The sequence below is a fragment of the Rhinolophus sinicus genome, linkage group LG09, assembly GCF_036562045.2.
Source record: "Rhinolophus sinicus isolate RSC01 linkage group LG09, ASM3656204v1, whole genome shotgun sequence".
In the NCBI taxonomy this organism is placed as follows: Eukaryota; Metazoa; Chordata; class Mammalia; order Chiroptera; family Rhinolophidae; genus Rhinolophus; species Rhinolophus sinicus.
In genome coordinates, this window is record NC_133758.1 from 65874343 (window position 1) to 65897219 (window position 22877).

General features: G+C 41.3%; 1 protein-coding gene across 2 annotated transcripts in view; it reads right to left on the bottom strand.

Moving 5' to 3' along the window:
• The window catches only part of EPDR1 (ependymin related 1), a 44054-nt gene extending 22701 nt beyond the window's left edge, over positions 1–21353 (bottom strand). Inside the window, exon 1 of one of the 2 annotated variants that reach the window (XM_019710248.2) lies at positions 20747–21353. In XM_019710248.2, coding sequence (XP_019565807.2) covers positions 20747–21045 — 299 coding nt within the window. In that variant the 5' untranslated portion in view covers positions 21046–21353. The remainder of the gene's footprint in view (positions 1–20746) is intronic. The other variant, XM_019710249.2, reaches the window with a different exon arrangement.
• Positions 21354–22877: the final 1524 nt, after the last annotated feature.

Genomic DNA, 22877 nt, shown 5'->3' on the forward strand with positions numbered 1-22877 from the left:
AAAGAGTTACCTCTTCAAAAGTTACTTCTTTAAAACCATTGTGTCCATATGGTTTCACCAATTAGTCTTTTCCAACCTCCAGGCTTTAGAGCATAGAGAAATATAGAGAGCTTGCCAATTATTTTACAAAGTTATAAAAACATGACACTAAAATATATAAAGCATAAAAATAAAAATTAAGCTAAATTGTGGATTAAAAACAAATCTTAAGTAAAATGATAGCAGACTATTAAAAAATTATACATAATGATAAAAATGGAATTTATTTAACTCTCAGTCAAGATGATGGAGTAGGTAAATGCTGTGCTTACTTCCTTCCATGACTACATCAAAATTACAATGAAATCATAGAACCACTCTTGGGAACTACCTGAAGACTAGCCAAACAGAACTCCTATAACTAAGGATATATAGAATAAGCCACCTGGAGACTGGTAGAAAGGGTGGAGACACAGAATGGGCTGGCCTCATACTCACGTGTGGAGGTTAAGAATCCGGAGGGATTTCTTGGTTGCAGAGGTCCCCACTGAAGAGTGAGGGGTCCCAGCCCCACACTGGGCTCCCCAGCCCAGAGCATCAGTGCTGAGAAGAGAAGTACTCAGAATACCTGGCTGGGAATATCAGCAGGGACTCGGTCTGTCATCCTTTTAAAGGACCTGAGCACAGACTCACTCGCTCACACTCACCCTAAGCTCCCGAGAAGGGACAGCAGCTCAAAAACCACCAGCAACATACCAGGTGGAACTGAATTGTCTGGCTTTAGGGCAAGGTCTGGAGGGGCAGCTTTCTCCAGTGCCAGCTGACAGCCTTGCTCCTTTGTTGAGATCTCCCTCCACATAGCTGGCAAGTGGAGGCAGGTGCCAAGTCTGAGTATCCATTTACCGAGCTAATACCACTCTTGCCCCACCCTGATGATTCTCTGAGCCCCTGCACCACCCAATTCAAGCATATGGCAGGAGTCTCTTTCAGAGGCTAACCCATACAAGGGGCAAGCCTGAGCCATACTGTGGACTTTCCTAAAATCTTTCAAAGGTCCACAAGCCTCAAACAAGCAGCAGCTGGCCTTAGCATGCCCTGTACCACTTGCAAAGCAACCCCAATGCTGGCACTAGTGGCATCTTGTCTCGGTTCACAGCATAACTACTCCCAGGTGCCTACAAGCGCAGCACAGGCAGCTACCAGCCAAAGATCATTTCATAGGTCCTATCAGACAGCAAGCTTGGCCTGCACTGGAGTCCCTCTCAAGAGGCCCCAGAACCAACACCAGGTGGCCAGCTTCAGACCATACCAGAGCACCACTCAATTAGCATCACAAATTACACACCAAAAGGGTGCACATGGCAAGCACCTGAGCCCCACTAAAGCAAATCCCACTGAAGTTATGGCCCGTCCTCACAACCAGTCAGCTTGAGACTCAATCCTACCCACTGACATGCCAAGGGCAATTAAGGCTCAACCACAACAGGAGAGCACACACAACCCACACAAAAGACACTCCTGGATCACCCAGCACAGCTGAACAGGGATACTGTACCACTGGGCCCCATAGGACATCTGCTACATAAGGCCTCTCTGCCAAGACTGGGAGATGTAGCAGATCTACCTAGTACATAGAAGCACAACCAGGGAGGCAGCCAAAATGAGGAAACAAAGAAATATGTCCTAAATGAAAGAACAGGACAAAACTCCAGGAAAAAAAAAAAAAAAAAAAAAAAAAAAAACTAAACAAAATGGAAGTAAGCAATCTAACAAATAAAGAGTTCAAAACACTGGTTTAAAGGACACGCTCAATGAACTTGAGGGGAAGAACAGATTATTTCAGTGAGAACTTCAAAAAAGAGATAGAAAACATAGAAAAAGGAGATAGAAAACACAAAAAGAACCAATCAGGAATGAAGACTACAATAATTGAAATGAAGAATACATTAGACAGAATCAACAGCAGATCAGGTAAAGCTGAAGATTGAATCAATGATTTGGAAGACAACGTAGCAGAAAACACCCACAACAGAACACCAAAGAGAAAAAAGAATCCAAACAAATGAGGAGAGTTTAAGGGGCCTCTGGGACAACATCAAGCATAACAACACTTGCATCATAGGGGAACCAGAAGAAGAGAGAGAGCTAGGGATTAGGATCCTATTTCAAGAAATAATGACAGAAAACTTCCCTAACCTGGCAAAGGAAATAGACATACAATCCCAGACAGCACAGAGTCCCAAACAGGATGCACCCAAAGAGTCCCACACCAAAACACATGATAATTTAAATGCCGAAGGTTAAAGACAAAGAGAGAATCTTAAAAGCAGCAATAGAAAAGCAGTTATTTACCTATAAGGAAGCTCCTATAAGACTGTCAGCTGATATCTCAACAGTAACTTTGCAAACCAGGAGGGATTGGCACAAAATATTCAAAGTGATGAAAAGTAAGGACCTACAACCAAGGCTATCATTTAGAAACAAAGGAGAGATAAAGGTCTTCCCAAACAAGAAAAAGTTGCAGGAGTTCATCACTATCAAACATGTATTACAAGAAATATTAAAGGGCCTTCTTTAAGAGGAAGGAAAAAATAAAAAAATATGAATAAGAAAATATCACAAAGAAAAATATTCTCATTGACAAAGGCAAATGCATAATAAAAGCAGTGGATCAGCCAACACTAAATCTAGTACAAAAGTTAAAAGGCAAATGTAGGATGATCATGTGTAATTACAAAGGTAAATTAAGGGATACACACAAACACGCAGAAAAGAAGTAAAATATAATGACAAAATCATAAGCGAAGAGGGGGTGAATAAAAATGGTAGTGATTATAGAATGTGTTCAAACTTAAGTGAACATCACCCTAACATAGACTACTGCAAAGATAGCTTGGTACATATGAAGTGCATGGTAACCACTAATCAAAAATATATAAGAAATAAAGAGAAGAATGCAAACACAACACTATAGAAAGTCATGAACATACAAGGGAAGAGAGCAAGAGAATAAAAAAAGGAACGAAAAGAACTACAAAAACAATTAGAAAACAATAAAATGGCAATAACTATACCCTTATCAATAATTACTTTAAACGTAAATGGATTAAATGCTCTAATCAAAAGACATAAATTGTACATATATAGAATGGAACATTACTCAGCTGTAAAAAGCATGAAGTCTAACTATTTGTGACAACAAGGATAGACCTAGAAGGTATTGTACTAAGTGAAATCGGTTGAACAAAGAAAGGTAAATACAATATGATTTCACTTATATGTGGAATCTAAAGAACAAAATAAACAAACAAACAAAACAGAAACAGTCTCATAGATACAGAAAACAAACTGTTGGTTGCCAGATTTTTTTGGGGGGTGGGTTCGGGGGCTGAGTGTAAAAGATGAAGGGATTAAGTACAAATTGACAGTTACAAAATAATCACGGGGAGGATATACAGTAGAGCTTGGGGAATATAATCAATAATATAACTGGACATGATGTCAGGTGGGTGCAAGACTTACTGGGGGATCACTTTGCAAGTTATATGAATGTCCAACCACTATGCTGTACACCTGAAACTAATACAATATTGAATGTCAACTGCAATTGAAAAATAAAAATTTAAAAATACAAAAAATTGAATTTCTTCACTCAATACACATTTATTGACATTTTCTATGTGCCAAGAACATCTAGGTGCTGGGGATTTGCTTGTAAACCAGATTGGTAACATTCTCCCATTATGGAGAAGAGAGACAGACAATAAACACCAGACTAGTAAACTGACAAGACAATGTCACACAGTGGTAGTGTCCTGAGGAAAACAGAATGAGATATGATGGAGAATGACTTGTGAGAAGAACTTTGTTGGATGGCCACAGAAGGCCTGTCTGAGAAGATGACAAGCTGAGACCTGAATGAGGAGAAGCCAAGAGTTCGAAGATGACAGAAATCAAGTAATCTGTATGGATGAGTTTACAGAATGTTTTGTTAAGTGGAAAAACAAACAAACAACAAAAAAAACATTATGAGCCAGTATGTGTTGTAGTTTGTATACTGTGCATTTAAAAATTACCTAGGCTATTAAAACTTGTCAAAAGTAGTCATATTAGTTGGGCTGTTATGGACCATTTTTACTTTATTCTTTGTATATCTGTATTTCAGATGTCCTTCTACAATAAATATGTTACCATTATTACTCATTCCCTCATTCACTTATTTAAAAAAGAAATGTAATCCAGCTCTGTTCTATGGCTCTGGGGATACAACAACCAGACCAAAGTCCTTGACTTACGGAGCCTTACTTTGGGCCAGGAGAGGCAGGGGAGATGAGGGAGCAGACTAAAAAAATATTAAATAGTATGTTAGATAGTGGTACGTATCTTGAACACATAAGGCAGTCAGGCGTGGTATGCAAGAATGTGGAGAGGAGAGACAGTTTAATTTGGGAGTGGGCGATGCAGCTTTTTAGGGAAAAGCCTTTCTAAGCAGAAAGAACAACAACATAAATGTCAAAGGGGTAAGCATGCTGAGGCCATGGGCTGGGGTGGGTGAGCTGCTGATGTGATAATGGATGGATGGCGGAGTGATGAGGTCAGAGACAAGGCAGGAGAGGGGAGGGGAGCAGATCCCATAGGGTGATCAGGTCCTCATAAGGATATTTACTCTGAGAGAGAGGAAGGCATTGGAGGATTTTGAGCAGACAAGTGACATGATACATTTTTTAGCAGTAACACTTGGGCTCCTGTGTTGAGAACAGACCAAAGGAAGCAGGGGCAAAAGTAGAGTAACTCATTAAGGGGCTACCACAAAAAATCTAGGCAACAATGATGAAGGTTTGGACCACGATGATAGTGAAGCTGTGTTCAGATTCTGGGTATAGATCAAAATTAGAGTCAATAGGGTTAGTTTACAGATTACTTGTGGCGAGGGGAGAAAAAGAAATCAATGATGCCTCCAAGGGTTGATCTTAAGGAACTGGAGTTGGTATCGGCTGAGATAAAGAAAACTTCAAGAGGAAAACTTTTGTTTGTTTGTTTGCAGGGGAGGCATCAGTTTTGGACATGCTGAGTTTGAGAGGACCACTAGAGATTCAAATGAATGCAACAAAGCATTTGGATATCTGAGTGTAGCGTTCAGGAGAGAGCTATCAGCTAGAGATATACATGTGAGAGTCCACCACGTAAAGATGGCATTTAAAGCCATGACCTACATGAGATCAACAGCGGAGGATAGACAAAAGGTAAAGGGCTGGAAAGCCTGTGCCCTGGGACATTCTACCATTATTAATGCTATAAGAGAAGAGAAGGAAGAGTAAAGGAGACTGAAATGGAGAGGAAATGAGGTAGAAGAGGAAACTAGAAGAGTGCAGTCTCCTGAAAGCCACGCGAAGAAAGTATATCAAGATGGAAGAAATGACCAACAGTAAAATGAGAACTGATAAGAGGTCACTTGATTAGTAATGTGGAGCACGTTGCTCTTGACTAGAGCGGTTTCAGTAGAGTTGTGATGGTGAAAGTGTGATTTGTGTGTGTGTGTGGGGTGGGGGGTTGTTTCAAGAGAGCAAGGGAAGAAAGAAATTGGAGTTGGCATGAGATTCGCTTTAAATCTATAGAAGGGGAGAATGGAGTTTCAGCTAGTAGGATCAAGAGAAGACTTTTTGTCTTTAAAGATGGGTAAAATAAAAAAAAATTATAAAGGAAAATAGAAGATTTTTACTGGAATTGGAGAAATATAAAAATATCACATTTATTCCAGGAAAAACAAACCACTAATTGGTGGAATATTTTCAGATCTTTGGGCACTTTGCCCCTGACCATCATATCTGAGGTCAGAATCAGGAAGAAAGAGCTCAAGAGCTCAAGGTTAATGGAGAGAAGTAAAGATCTTTTCAGAGAAGCATGGCAATCACCTCTGTTTTCTGTTTATAAGTTGGTCTTATACTGGCTGGTCCTTTACTCTGCTGGGCTTATCTTCCTTGGAACTTCTTGTTCCTCACTATCTGCTTCTCCTTCCATATCCCAGCATCAATCCTCTGAAATCCAGGGTCAGTAGACCCATCGAAATAAGTCTGTTAAAGTAAACTTTATGTGCTTCCAAGAAAATCTTTTTCTTGAAGAAAAACTCAGTATTGCAAATCAGCATGGTTTATTTTTCTAGAATCAAAAGGCCACAAGCAGTCATACATCTGAACTAATAGAAAATGCTGGCTCCAGCCACCAGGGATCAAGGGGAGGGAATAAAGTCAAAGGGAGTCATTCTCCTGAAATTCCGAAAATTTTGATTTCATAAAATGAAAGCCCAATCCATGCAGAACAGGGTTTGTGATCAAATACATTTGTTGAACCCTTCATACTAATTTACCTCCCTCTGCCACAGACACATTCTGAGCATTTACAATGATGTTACTCTGAAAAATCCAAAAGGAAACAAACATACAGAAGAAATAACATTATCTCCCCCTTCCTCTCATTGAATAATTTAGAGCCATTAGATAGGGCCAAGTGAGGTAGGCATCTGCATGCCTGTGCCTGGGGCACAGAGTCCAAGGGGGGACAGGAGGACTTCCCTACAGGGAGGGGCATTATGGCGAAGCACAAGTGGTTACCTACTGCAACTGAATTATGGGAGCTCTTTTACTCTGAGCAGGGACTTACAAGAATGAACAGGAGAAAACTAGAATGAACCATGTGATGGTAGATTCGAATTGGAGGTATTGGTATAAACACCTCTATGAATGAGAATTGGAAGTGTAGATGTTAGTGTGTGTATATGTGTGTGTGTGTGTGAGAGAGAGAGAGAGAGAGAGAGAGAGAGAGAGAGAGAGAGAGAGAGAGAGAATGCAAACCTATATCCCCTTGCTTTGTCCACTGAGAGGGCCTGGGAGCAGCCCCACCCAATAGCTATGAGCACAACTAGAGCAGAGATCTTGGCTTCCAAATGTTATCTTCCAGTAACAGTAACTAGAGCTTCTTGAGAAATGGATTATTCAAACACTGTGGCAGGGGAAACACAGATAATCTTGAAATATCTTGTGGTGCCAGAAAGCAAGGAAGTGCTCAAAGAATAAGAGAGACATGTCAAAAAAACATGGAAGCCAACTTGAAGAGGGTCCCACTGGCTAAATCTCAGACAATTTGAACATCAAAATAAGCAATGAGAGCAAATGAAATACAATGAGAATCCTTGAGTCCATGCTGATATAAAAGGATAAATTGAAAATGTAATGAAGAATGGGATCTGTACATAGTTTAAAAATATCTCCCAACAAAATACTTACCATCTACAAAGTAAAAAGTGTCACTTCACACTAAACAAATTTTGCAGACATGATTTAATCAAGTGATCTAAGTAACACCAGGACGTAAAAAGAATATTACCTCGGTAATATTCCTACCATAGGTAAACAACTTGAATCTAAATTATGAGGAAACATCAAGCAAACCCAAATTGAGGAACATCCTGCTAAAAAATTGGCCTATAATCTTCAAAAGTATCGAAGTGAAAGAAAGACTGAGATACTGCTCCAGACAGAAAGAGACCAAAAAGACACAACACCTAAATGCAATGCTTGAATATAAACTGGATTCTTTTGCTATAAAGAACATAAAAAGAACAACTGGCAAAACTTGAATAAGACCTGAAATTTGAAATGGTAGAAATAAAACCATGTCACTTTTTTTTTTTTTTTTTTTTTTTTTTTTTGATGGTTGTGTTGCAGGAGAGTGTCCTTGTTGGTAGAAAATGCTTACTGAAGAATTTGGGGGTTGTGGAGATATTAAGTTGGCAACTCACTCTCAAATGTTTCAGGGGGGAAAATGGTGGTTGTGGACTATAACTGCAATTTTTCTGTAAGTGTGAAATAGTTTCAAAATAAAATAAAATTACGGAATCCGGATCAAAATGGCGGTGTGAGGTGAGCCTCTGTAAAGCAACCCTGGAATTTATAACTAATCGAACAACAATAACTCCACAAAGGACTCCCTGCACAGCACACAGGCAAGACGAAGAGGCCGACTACTGAATTCACCTAAAGGTGGGCGAATCGCGCAAGCGGAGAAGGAGGGAAGGGAGAAGTGTGGTGATGGAGCCAGTGGGTGTAGGACGCAGACCTAGCTCAGTGCTCCGAGCTCGCTGCATCCCGGAGCTACTGCAGCTGTGGGAGAAGGAAGAAGTCGGACTGCTAGGGCTCCGCTTATGGCCCACAGGGCTGAGGGGGCAGCATATAACACGGCTGAACGCAACGCTCACAGCAGAGACCTCGGAGAAAACACTGAAGGAAGAAGGCTGAAAACCGTGGTTTAAGCCTTCACTGCTGAGCAGAGAACAGAAACCTTAGGCACTCAGACTAGCCTCCTGCTCCCTACCCTCCCAGAGCTTGCCCTGCCCCCACCAGCCCAGTGCTGGAGGCAGAACAGTGGCGGTGTCAGATCAGAATAGCAGAGTATTTGCTCTTCTGAGAACTGTGGACCGCAGACAAAGATTCACAGCCCAACTAGTTCCAGCAACGGGGAGGGAGCTGTGGAAGCACGACCTGCTGTGGTGGCGGTCACCGCCATTGCTCTGGGCCACCTCTCACAACTCACCCCGCCTTTGGCCCCACATATCTGGGCGGATCCCTGCAGGAGTAAACAGAACTGCTGAAACATACAGGCTCTGAATCTGGTGCAGGAAGAGCTTTGGAACTTCAAAAGCTCTCTGCATACCCACACAGACACTGAGCTCTGTGACCCAGGTGAACTATTAACAGAGGAGAAGCCCGTCTCCCAGGAAATCCCCCCATTGTGTGAGAAGCTGGAATAGTGCAGAGAAAACATAGCACTACCATGTGAGAGAGAAAAAAAGGCTGCAGTCAGAGAGAAAATAAAACATTCTACCAACAAGTACTGGAAAACAAAAGAAAGACCTCTTCCTATCAACCTGTTGCAGAAGCCACTCCTGTAGATGTCTAGGAAGAGAAATAATAAATCAGTAATTGCCATGAATAACCAAGGCAACAAGACAGCTCAGAAAGAAAGTGAAAAGTCTCCAGAAAAGGAACTTAAAGATATGGAAATATGTGACTTAAATGACAGAGAATTCAAGATTGCAGTTCTGAAAAAACTCAACGAGATGCAAGAAAACACAGAAAGGCAGTTTAATGAACTCAGAAACACAATCAAAGAACACCATGAGCATTTTACAAAAAAGAGACTGAAATTTTTAAAAAGAACCAAATAGAATTTCTGGAGATTAAGAACTCAATAGAAGATATTAAAAATGAAATAACCGGCTTAGGTAGTAGAGTTGACCAGATGGAGGAAAGAATCAGTGACATTGAAGATAGAAACCTGGAAATTACACAGATGGAAGAAGAAAGAAACTTGAGACATAAAAGAAATGAAAGAACTCTACAAGAACTTTCTCACTCCATCAGAAAGAGCAATATAAGAATAATGGGCCTACTAGAAGGAGAAGAAAGAGAGAAAGGAACAGAGAATATATTCAAACAAATTGTCAATGAGAACTTCCCAAACTTGTGGACAGAACTGGATCCTCGAATCCAAGAAGCAAATAGAACACCTAATTACCTCAATCACAACAGGCCTTCTCCAAGGCACATTGTATTGAAGCTGTCTAAAATCAACGACAAAGAAAGAATCCTCAAGGCAGCCGGGGAAAACAAAATGGTAACCTACAAAGGAAAGCCCATTAGATTATCATCAGATTTTTCAGCAGAAACTCTACAAGCCAGGAGGGAGAGGAAACAAACATTCAAACTATTGAAAGAGAGAAATTATAAGCCAAGAGTAATATATCCAGCAAAGATATCCTTAAGATATGAAGGAGGAATAAAGACCTTTCCAGACATACAGAAGCTGAGGGAATTTTCTAATACACGACCTGCACTACAAGAAATACTAAAGGAGGCTATTCGATCACCATAAACAGGGACAATTTGTGACAACCAAAACATAAAAAGGGGGAGACTAAAGGCCTGAACCGGAATACGGGAATGGAGAAAGTACGCGTGCTGAAGAAAATGGAATACTCTAAATATCAAACTTTCTTTTACATAAACTTAATGGTAACCACTCAAAAAAAAAAAAAAATCCAGAACTGAAATATATACTATAATAAAAGAAGAAACAGAGGGAAACATCATAGAATACCACCATACAGAAATAATAGACAACAATAAAAAGGCAAAGAAACAATGGAGACACAGCCTTACCAGAAAACTAAAGATAGAATGACAGGAAATCCTCACATATCCATAATCACCCTAAATGTAAATGGACTGAACTCACGAATATAAAGGCACAGAGTAGCAGATTGGATCAATAACTAAACGCAACCATATGCTGTCTCCAACAGACACATCTCAGCTACAAGGACAAGTGTAGACTCAAAGTGAAAGGGTGCAAATTGACACTCCAAGCAAACTGTATCCAGAGAAAATCAGGTGTAGCCATACTGATATCAGATGAAACAGACCTCAGTGTGAAAAAGGTAACAAGAGACAAAGATGGACATTTCATAATGGTAAAGGGGACTATACAACTAGAAGACATAACAGTCATCAATATTTATGCCCCCAATCAGGGAGCACCGAAATATACCAAGTAACTACTAACAGAACTAAAGGGAGAAATTGACCAAAACACAATTATACTAGGGGACCTAAATACATCATTGACAGCTATGGATAAATCATCCAAACAGAAAATAAATAACGAAATAGCAGCCCTAAATGACACATTAGAGGAAATGGACATAATTGATATTTATAGAGCACTTCATCCTAAAACACCAGACTATAAATTTTTTGTAGTGTACATGGAACATACTCAAGGATAGACCATATATTGGGACATAAAACTAACCTCAGCAAATTTAAGAAGATTGAAATCATACCAAGCATATTCTCTGATCACAAGGCTTTGACATTGAATATCAACTGCAAAAAGAGATCAGGAAAAAACACGAATACATGGAGATTAAACAACATACTTTTAAAGAATGATGGGTTCAAAGAGGAAATTAGAGGAGAGATCAAAAGATACATAGAAACAAATGACAATGAAAATACATCCTACAAAAATTTTGGGGATGCAGCGAAAGCAGTTTTAAGAGGGAAATTTATGTCATTATAGGCCTATCTCAAGAAACAAGAAAAATCCAAATAAATAACCTCATGTTACACTTTAAAGAACTAGAAAAAGAAGAGCAAATGAAACCCCAGGTCAGCAGAAGAAAGGAAATAATGAAAATCAGAGGAGAACTAAATGAAATAGAGAACAAAAAGACAATAGGAAAAATTAATGTGACAAAGAGCTGGTTCTTTGAAAAGATTAACAAAATTGACAAACCCTTGGCTAGGCTCACTAAGATAACAAGAGAAAAGACACTAATAAAGAAAATCAGAAATGAAAAGGGGAAGTTGTCACAGATGCCACAGAAATACAAAGGATCATCCAAAAAAACAATGAAGGACTATATGCCACCAAATTCAATAACCTGCAAGAAATGGACAAGTTCTTAGAAACATATATCTTTCCAATGCTGAACCATGAAGAACTGGAAAATCTAAACAGACCGATCACCAGTAATGAAATTGAATCAGTCATCCAAAACCTTCCCAAAAGCAAAAGTCCGGGACCAGATGGCTTCACTAGTGAATTCTACCAAACCTTCAAAGAGGATCTAATACCAATCCTGCTCAAACTCTTCCAAAAAATTGAAGAAGAGACAGTACTCCCTAACTCATTTTACGAGGCCACCATTACCCTGATACCAAAACCTGGTAAGGACAACACAAAAAAAGAAAACTACTGTATTGGAAGAACCAACATATTTAAAATGGCTATATTACCCAAAGCAATATACAGATTTAATGTAATCCCTATCAAAATCCCAATGACATTTTTTAAAGAAATAGAACAAAAAATACTCAGATTTGTTTGGAACCACAAAAGACCCCAAATAGCCAAAGCAATCTTAAGAAAAAAGAACAATACTGGAGGTATCACACTCCCTGACTTTAGCTTGTAGTACAAGGCAACAATAATCAAAACAGCATGGTATTGGCAGAAAAACAGACACGTAGACCCATGGAATAGAATTGAGAACTCAGATAAAAAACCACGTAAACATGGACAGATAATTTTTGACAAAGAAGAAGAAAACATACAATGGAGAAAAGACAGCCTCTTCAATAAATGGTGCTGGCAGAATTGGAAAGCCATGTGCAAAAGAATGAAACTGGACTGCTATCTGTCACCAAGTACCAAAATTAATTCAAAATGGATCAAAGACATAGCGTAAGTCCTGAAACAATAAACTTCATAGAAGAAAACATAGGTACTAAACTTATGGACCTTGGGTTCAAAGAGCATTTCATGAATTAGTCTCCAAAGGCAAGGGAAGTGAAAGCTAAAATAAATGAATGGGACTATATCAAACTTTAAAGCTTCTGCACAGCAAAAGAAACCATTGACAAAATAAAGAAGCAACCAACTGAATGGGAGAAGATTTTTGCAAACAGTGCCTCTGATGAGGGGCTAATATCCAAAATATACAAGGAACTCATGCAACTCAACAACAAAAAAACAAACAACCCAATTGAAAAAATGGGCAGAGGACCTGAAGAGACATTTCTCCAAAGAGGACGTACAAATGGCAAATAGACATATGAAAAAATGCTCAATAGCACTAATCATCAGAGAAATGCAAATCAAAATCACAATGAGATATCACCTCACCCCAGTCAGAATGGCTATCATCAACAAGACAAATAGTAACAAGTGTTGGAGAGGCTGTGGAGAAAAAGGAACCCTCATACACTGTTGGTGGGAATGCAGACTGGTGCAGCCGCTATGGAAGGCAGTGTGGAGGTCCCTCAAAAAATTACGAATAGAATTACCATATGACCCAGCAATCCCTCTCCTGGGTATCTACACAAAAAATCTGAGAACACTTATACATAAAGACACCTGTGCTCCAATGTTCATTGCAGCTTTATTTACGGTGGCCAAGACATGGAAAAAAACGAAATGTCCTTCGATAGATGAATGGATAAAGAAGTTGTGGTATCTATACACAATGGAATACTATTCAGTGGTAAGAAAAGATGAAATAGGACATGGATGGATCTTGAGATTATAATGCTAAGCGAAATAAGTCAGACAAAAAAGCAGAGAACCATATTATTTCACTAATGTGTGATATATAAACCAAAAACAACAAAAGAACAAGACAAACAAATGAGAAACAAAAACTCATAGACACAGACAATGGTTTAGTGGTTACCAGAGTGTAAGGGGGAGGAGGGTGGTAGACGAGGGTAAAGGGGATCAAATATATGTTGATAGAAAGAGGACTGACTCTGGGTGGTGAACACACAGTGGGATTTATAGATGATGTATTACAGAATTGTACACCTGAAATCTATGTATCTTTACTAACAATTGTCACCCCAATAAACTTTAATTAAAAAAAAAAAGATCTATTTCAATCCTTACTATCTCCAGCTCCAACCTATCAAATACCTGTCAATTTGGCACTGAATTGTACTCTAATGTGAAATATCTGGTATAATTCATAATGCTCCCCTCATCAAAAAGGGATGAATATGCAAATGTGAGCGTAGATACATACCATATTGCTTACAGATGCTATAAACCGAATGTAGTTCCACTCACCTCCCCAGTCTCAGTTATTCATCACTCACATGCTTAATAACGTATTATCTTATGGTGGTTATAATTAGATATTGTTTTAGTGAGTTTTATCTACCCATTAGAGCTACATTTTGCTGAAGGTAACAAGCTTCATTCAACCAGTTTTTTGTTTGTTTGTTTGTTTTTTATTAACCAAGAACCCACAGTTCAAGCAGACGTGCAGTACATATTTTCCCAACATAAATGTTTTTATGGGTTGTGCTACCATGCCTTGGTCTATAACTAAGACTTATGGGATGAGCTGTGCTATGAACTTGCTTTTATTTTTGCACTGAATGTTTTAATACAATGTTATTATACCTGGAGAAATGTAGCCTAAGTGACAATATTAAGGAAGCAATGTACTCATCTCCCCCTGAGGAACCTGGATGGGTGTGGAGGGGCTTTTCCATTTCACATCACTTTCTTATTATGCTTGGGAGATGGATTCTTAATTTGGCGCATCCAGGTGAGGATACCACTCCACATGTGAAGAGTCTGTATTGTCATAATCAAGTCAGCATCCAGAGCCACACATGTGTACATTTGTGAACCTGGTCTTTGAAAATCAACAAGGAATGAACATTGGAGCACACTTGTCTTTATGTATAAATGTTTTCAGATTTTTGGGGTAGATAGCCAGGAGAGGGATTGCTGGGTCATATGGTAATTCTATTCGTAATTTTTTGAGGGACCTCCACACTGCCTTCCATAGCCGCTGCACCAATCTGCATTGCCACCAACAGTGTATGAGGATTCGTTTTTCTCTACAGCCTCTCCAGAGGGTAAGGGGGGAGAGGGGTGGTAGATGAGGGTAAAAGGGATCAAATATATGGTGATGGAAGGAGAATTCACTCTGGATGGTGAACACACAAAGTGATTTATAGATGATGGAATACAGAATTGTACACCTGAAATCTATGTAATTTCACTAACAATTGTCACCCCAATAAATTAAAAAAAAATAAAATAAAATTACATATTTGGAGAAAAAAGACTCTTATCGTGATTTTCAAACACATGTGATCATTAAAGTTACCCAGTGTGATAACAACATCCCTTAGAATGAATCTGCCCCATCAGGTACTTGGATGAACACTTCTGTGAGCAGTTCCATTCAGTTCCATTGGGTACACAGGAGACTTCATAGACAGAGGAGAGCCTTCTGAGTTTGGGTCCAAAGCATTTGAGGGTAACCTCTTTTCTTTATACATGAACAGCAGCTTAGGTGAAAAGGAGAAGGAATAAAAATAACTCCTCTGAATTTACCTGCATAAAGGGACAAGTAGAGTAAAATTTTAGAATCTATGTCAAGTCCATTGCATCATGGTAAAAACAGAAATCAGCCTGATATAAGAAAAGCATGATTAGGGGCAGCTGGTTTGCTCAGTTGGTCAGAGTGCAGTGCTCATAATACCCAGGTCGCCGGTTTGATTCCCACATTGGCCAGTGAGCTGCACCCTCCACAACTAGATTGAAAAAAACAACAACAATGATTTGCCTTGGAGCTGATGGGTCCTGGAAAAACACACTGTTCCCCAATAAAAATTTTTTAAAAAAAAGAAAAGAAAAGCACAATTAGTGATCTCTTGGTTTCATTTAATCTTATCTGTACCTAACTTAAGGAAGAAGGCCTAAGTATTATTTAGTATCAACATTGTAGATATTATTAAATTAAAAGATGAAAAACACTGATGTTCTGAGAAGGTAAGGACCTTGTGGTGAAGCCAGAATTAGAAGCGATGTTTGGCATCCCATGGCTATCTAAGGATGCCCATGCTCTCTCCATGACACTAGGTTGTTTTCTGAAAAAATGGAGAAGACAAATAATATTATGTTCTCCAAGAAATAAAATGCTCTGAGAAAGCTGAGACATGCATGGACTGATCAGAATTTGAATAAAAAACCCACTTGCCAATCTATTTAAGACGTTTTTCTTTTCATCTTTCACACACACACACACACACACACACACACACACACACAAAATCCCCAAACAGGTAGGATTGCTTGCTGTTTTGTTTTTTTTAATTTTTAAAATTATCTTAATTACAGTTGACCTACAATATTATATTAGTTTCAGGTGTACAGCATAGTAGTTAGACATTTATATAATTTACAAAGTGATCCCCAATAAGCCTAGTAACCACCTGACACCATACCTAGTTATTACAACATTATTGACTATATCCCCTGTGCTGTACTTAACATCCCAATGACTGTTTTGTAACTATTCATTTCTACTTCTTAATCCCTTCACCTTTTTTATCCAGACCCCCAAACCTCCACTCCCATCTGGCAACCATTAGGTTGTTCTCTGTATCTATGAGTTTGTTTCTATTTTGTTTGTTCATTTATTTTGTTTTTTAGATTCCACATAAAACTGAAATATATGGTATTTGTCTTTCTCTGTCTGACTTTTTCATTTAGCATGATACCCTATAGGTCCATCCATGTTGTCACAAATGGTAAGATGTCATTGTTTTTTATGGCAGGGAAATATTCCATTGTATATCTGTACCACAATTTCTTTACCCAGTTGTCTATTGATGGCAGTTAGGTTGCTTCCATATCTTGGCTATTATAAATAATGCTGCAGTGAACATAGGGATGCACATATCTTCTTGAATTAGTGTTTGGATTTCTTCAGATAAATACCCAGAAGTGGGATTGCTGGGTCACAAGGTAGTTCTATTCTTAATTATTTTAACCTCCATACTGTTTTCCATAGCAGGTGCACCCATTTGCAATCCCACCAACAGTGCACAAGGGTTCTCTTTTCTGCACATCCTCACCAACACTTGTTGCTTATTGATTTACTGATGATGGCCATTCTGACAGGAGTGAGGTTGGTATCTCATTGTGGTTTTAATTTGCATTTCCCTGATGATTAGTGACATTGTGCATCTTTTCATGTATCTATTGGCCATCTGTACATCCTCTTTGGAGAAATGTCTATTCAGGTCCTCTGCCCATTTTAGGATTGTTGTTGAATAATCTCCTAAAGCTATATCCCTGACTTACTGACGCATATTTTCTTAATGCCTCTCTGCTCACTCTACATGAGTAGCTTCATTAATTGCAATACCCAAGCCACTGTTTTGTAAGTGGGAGCAGTCAGTTACTGGTGGCCTAACAAAATTCATTCAGTGTTGACATCATTTCTTCCACAAAATTCAACATGTTCACTGATTATGAAAATAATCTTCTTGCTTTTCCTCCAGTCTTCCAAATGTAATACGTGTGAGTTTAATCAAAGAGTCTGGAAAGACAGTTGAGCCAGAAAACAAAATAGTATCAATTACTAACATTTCCCATTCTCTGCTAAAGCTTGTCTTATCTGAAATATGTAAAATTGTTTAATCTTTTCCATAATCTCAGGGTAAAGAGAGTCTGGAAAATCCTAGTCATTCCATGGTAACTATCAGTTTGATTTTCCATAACTATCTTGATGCAAAATAAAAATCTTAAGAAGTTGATCCAATTGTAAAACTTACTTCTCAACTTACTAATAAATATACAGAGACAACCCATCCACATTTTCTTCAAATAACATCTGGTTTCTTGGCCAGACTACTAATACCTGAAAAAGTTTCTGAGTTTGTTCCAACAAATCTACATTTAAAGAGCTGTTAAACACATTTATGCATTAAACATTCTTTTCTACATGTGACTTACAGCCAGAGACAGGACTGTGAGACAAAACCTTGCCAAGAAATTAGAAAGAAGAGGAATAAAATTGTCTTCTAAAAGTTTAAACTGTGAAATCAACACTTGATGGATCAGGGCAGGGAAATGAGAAATCACCGCATGGGACAAAAAAGCTTCTAGGCCCGCAAGATTTGGCTGTGATCCCACTAAAGATATACTACACACATCTAAAGACCATATCAATGGATTCATAAAAGAAGGGTTGCTAAGGCAGACCTGAGTAATACCCACCAAGACTCTGTACACAGTGGGGGGAATCAAGACTGGCAGTGAGCTAGTGACAAGGCATCTCTATGGTGAACATGAACGTATCACTTTATCTTAGACTGATTAGCCTGGGCTGGCCTGTTATTCATGATGGAAAGCTGAATATTGAGCATACAGCCTAGCCTAGAGCAGGCAATCATTAGATTCAATGAATTTGCTCCAACTCGGCTTACAATCTCCTGATTATAATTTGGCTCTCACACAGTTCTGCCTACAGGGAGAGAATGACCTACTCTTGTGGATTTGAGAATTCTGGCCCCCATGCCAGCTATAGCACTCATGGAAATATGCAGTTTAGCGTTTGAGTTTGTTTACTCCAATTCAGCTCCCAAAAGAAGGGTCTTTGAGTTCACTGAGGGATCAAGTTTCTGAGCCCACAGGGCTGGCAGCGAGTCTCTGTACCATGGTAAATTCACCAGGGTGATGACAATGATGGTGGTGACAGTGCCAAGTGTGGCCATGTGCTGAGCACCCTCTGTGTGTCAGACACTGCCCCATGTGCTTTACACGCTTGAGCTCACTTAATCCCCACAGCAATCCAATCAAGTAGGCATTATTAGTATTTCCTCTTTGTAAATGAGGAATCTGAGCCTCAGAAAGCTTTAGGAACTTACCCAAAGTCCCACATTAGGAATCTGGAATCAGACCCAGGTCTGTCTGATTCCAAAGCTTAATTTCTTAAATTTTGAAAATACTACCTCTGGAGGATGAACCCATCCTTCTCCTGTCCACACTCCTCTGCTTCCACAGTGTGCTTTGGGCCATCCAGTCCACCTTCAACACAACTATTCATCAACATACCACTACTGTGCCAGCCTTCACATCAACACAAATAAAGCGAAGCAACCAACCCTTCAGCAGAAGTGCAGAAAGCCAATGCCTGTCTCTGTGAGCAGCACCATCATCACCATCTACTCCATGCAATCAGATGGGCAGCTTCAGAAGCCAAAAATGACACTTCCTTCTCCATCACCGCCCCATCCACATGCCGGCTAATCACCTGCACAGCCTTCAGTAAACATCTTCAATACTTCCCTAATGTGTCCGCTTCTCACTGTCACCATTGCTACTACCTGTCCTTCACCTGGACCTCTACAAGTCTCCTAAGGCATGTTCTTGCTTCCACTCTTGCTCTTCTACATTCTCAACCATGTGTCTAGTGATCTCTATATTATCCAATCATGCTATTCCACTGTATAAAGCCCTTCAGTGGACCCCCAACCTCTCATCATACTCTGTACTTCAGTCCTAGTAGTGAGTGGCCTACAGTTCTTGGAATGTACTCAGCCACATCTGCTCCAGGATGGCACACAAGCCAAGCCTGGAATACACTCACATCCCCTGGACCATTCTTCCCTCCACACCTCCTCTAGTCAGCTCACACAAGGGTTCTGGGACTTGCTCATGTTTCACGTCCTCCAGGAAGCCTGGATTAGGTACCCATCTGAGGGGTCTCATCACATTCAACCCATCCCTCAGCTCACTGTAGGGGAAATTTTTATTTATGTGACTCCACCCACAGACGATGATCTCCCTGAATCCCAGGACCCACTCTGTTTACATACAGTGCTGCACTCGCGTGCGCACGTGAGCGCGCACACACACACACTCACACACACACAGGTATGTGGAATGAATGAATGAATGAACGAACAAATAAGAGACTGGTATATCACAGGTGTCAGACTCCACCAGCTTCCTCAAGTCCCAGCTGTGTGATCTTGAGAAAGTTGTTTCATGTTCCTAGACCTCAGATTCTCTGTCTGTAAAATAGAGATCCTAAACCTTACACTGTCAAGTTCTTGTGAGATTTAAACTAAATCATGTAATATGTGGAAAGTGCTCAGCACCATTCTTGGTACATAATAAGTGCTCAAATGTTGGTTGTTGCTATTATTAGTATGTCTTTGGAGACCTAACTGAACCATTCAGGTTCTCGAGTATCTCACAGATATTTCCAGAGCCCATGATGACTCAGCCATTACCAGCCTCCTCAGTACGCATGTTTTACATTTTATAATGCATTATCTTGCATTCTTGAATGTACTTCTTTGACAGAATCTGTCACTTCCATACCTTCTCCAAGATGCCTAATGCTCAAACAAATGCTTTAGGTGAAATGCTATCAAGATTTGCTGCAGATCTTACTCCCCACTGGAGCCTTAACTCATGGACATTCACGTGGCATCTCCTAATGGTGCAAATGCCATACAGAGAAACCAGCATAACTCTGAGAGGAACACACACAGAGAAACAGGAAGGCGGTGGAATTGACAGGTGGTGATCCCAAAATAGAAATCAAGTCTTAAAGGGGTCAGAAGCAACATGAGGTCTCAGAAAGAGTATGTCCTTTGTCACAACAGATGCGGAAAGGTGAATTATCAGACCAGTGGTTTATAAAAATTACAGCATAGCCCCTCAATGGAATACTGTGCAGCCATTAAAAATAGGTAGGAGTCCAACTAATAAAAAGGCAAATAAGAACACATAAGAGATCATTTTACATAAAAAAGATACAAACAATATGTTTTTTGATTACAGTATGTCAAGCTTGCTTTAAAAAGATTTAAGGGAGTAGACCGAAATTTTAATAGTTGTAACACTTATGAATTTGAGGGTGACATTTTTCTTTGGTGGATTCCCCACACCTTTTGTAGAGCTGTCGTATTCCCTTGAAATGTAAAGACTTATTTTTTTAACAAACTGTATGTTCTGGTGCCTCCCTGGCAGATGGCTCCTGGAAGAGATGAGATAGTGCAGAGGCATGCCCTGCGCTAAAGGGGGCTCCAAGAGCCTGGGGCCTGGGCCCCTGGGCGTCCTGCAGTGTAATCCCGCCCCTACCGGCTCCTTCTTTATGGGCCAACGCCCCACTGGGTCTCAGTGAGGGCCCGCCGACAGGCTGCCCTCGGTGGGTCCAGCCCTCCACCGACCCTCTACTGTGCTGTCTATGCCCAAGGGATCCTCCCTGTGAAGTTTCTCTTTAGCAGGAGGGGGGCGCCGCGAGCAACTGGAATCCAGCGCCCCGGCGCAGCCCCCGAGGCCTCCCCAGATCCGGCCTCCGCGACCGCCCACCCCGCGCCGAGCGTACCTCTTGCAAGGGATCAACGCCTTCCTTTCGTCCAGCACCCGCACGCGCTGGTTGAGACCGTCGTACGAGAGCAAGGCGCGGCTGTTGCGCCCGCTGCTCTGCCGGTACAGCACCTGCCGCCCCTCCCACTGCTGCGGCGCCTGGCACGGGCGCGGCGCCGCGGGGTTGCCCCAAGTTCCCGCTGGCGGCACCGCCGCCCCTAGGCCGCAGAGGCTGCCCAGCGCCCAAACCCAGAAGCCGCCCAGCAGCCAGGCGCCCAGGGTCCCCAGGGCCCCACGGAGGGGAGCGCACCCTGGCATCGCGGTCCGTTACGCCCGCTGCCCCGCAAGGGCTAGCCCGAGCCCAAGCGGGCGCTGAGCAGCCGGGTCGCAGTGCAGCCCAGGCACGGGCAGCGGCGCGTGGCTCTCCGGCACTGTACCCGAGTGTGATCTAGGCGAAGTTGCTGCGGGTCCACGCGACGGCTTCTACAGCTATTGGGATCAGGACGCGCGGCCGGGAGCCGAGTCCAGGGGCCTGGGAAGGCTCCGGTGAACCGCGCAGGAGCTATTTCTGCCTGGGTCGCTGCCCGCTGCAGCTTCTGTTTTCATTTGCTCTCTGCTGCCAACAGGAAATGCAGTGGCAGTGGTGCCACTAACATCCTGAAGGGCATCCACGTTTTAAATGGGGGGAGGAGAGGTGATGAGAAGTGATGTTTCTCCACTAAGTGTTCAGCAGGTAACCAAACACGAGGGGACAAAATCAGTCAGGAAAGCAGTGCTCCTGCACTTGCTATGCTCCACACACCTTGCCCCTTTTCTAAAATTGCCACCTTCTTCCTCCAAATTAAAAATGGAAAGAAGGGTCCCTTCCTGAGGAAATGATACCAACCACTCATCATAATCATTTCTCAGTTTCTGGGCTCCGCTCCCAGTATAGAGCCTGGGGGACTACAGGATAGGCCCTTGCCCTGGGCTGAGGACTCCGGGCGTTGCCTCCATGCCACACTTGCAGTGACACTGCTCCCCACACCCATCATCTCACAATATCACAAGCCTAGAGGAGTGTGGGTCTGGGAGTTTACCATCTTCAAGGACAAAGTTAATTGGGTTTCTGGTTTATGTTATGTAATGCTGGGATCTATAACATGGAAGAAGCAACTTAAAGCAAGAAAAAAAAGGAGCAACTTAAAAAGAAGACCTTTGCTTTCAAGTGTATGGCTCCTTTTCATTTGATTTGTGTTGAAAGGATGAGGACGAGTGAGTCAGGTGAAAGAGAGAACATTCCTGGATGAAAGACATGGGGACAAGAGAAAATGAGTGTAATGTTGCTTCAAGTATGAGGCAGAAGGTTCAAGTATGAGGCAGAGGGTACTCTGGAGCCAGATCACTCAGGGCATTGAAAGACATTTTAAGGATTAGGTATTAACACAGAGGATGGTTGGAGCCATGGATAAATTCAAAGATAGGGAGAGGCATGAACAGGTGTATATGCCTTCGGGAGCTCACTCAGGTGTCAGTGTGGAGAATACGTAGGGCAAGGCAGAAGGCTGGGAGAAGACAGAGGAAGATGCTGTCATAATCCAGATAAGAGATAAGACTGTCAGAGCTAAGGCAGTGGTAGTGGGTGGAACAGAGTGGGTAACTGTAAAGAAAGATTTAGACTTAGAGAGGTTTCTGGTTTGGACCACTAGGAATTCAGTCCTGAGCTAGAGAAAATAAATTCAGTTTAGGATTGACTGGTTTTGAGATGACTGTGGGACATGCAGGTGGAAACACCCCAGGAACAGGTGGATAAGCACTTCCAGAGACCAGCATGGCTAGTGGTCTGGATGTGGAAGTCACTGGCACCTAGGTGGTCACTGAAGTCAAAGAATAGAATAATGGTTCTCCACCCAGGGCGACTTTGTCCCCCAGGGAACAGTTGCCAATATCTGGAGACATCTTTGATTGTCACAACAGGGTGGGGGGTAAGCTGCCAGTGGCATCTAGTGGGAGGAGGCCAGAGATGCTATAACCTATAATGCACAACACAGCCCCCTCCCCCTCCCAATAAAGAATTATCCAACCTCAATGTCAATAATACTGAAGCTGGGAAAACCTGGAGTAGCAGGGAGTGCAGAGAGAGAGAAGAGGGCTGAGGGTGGAGCCCCAGA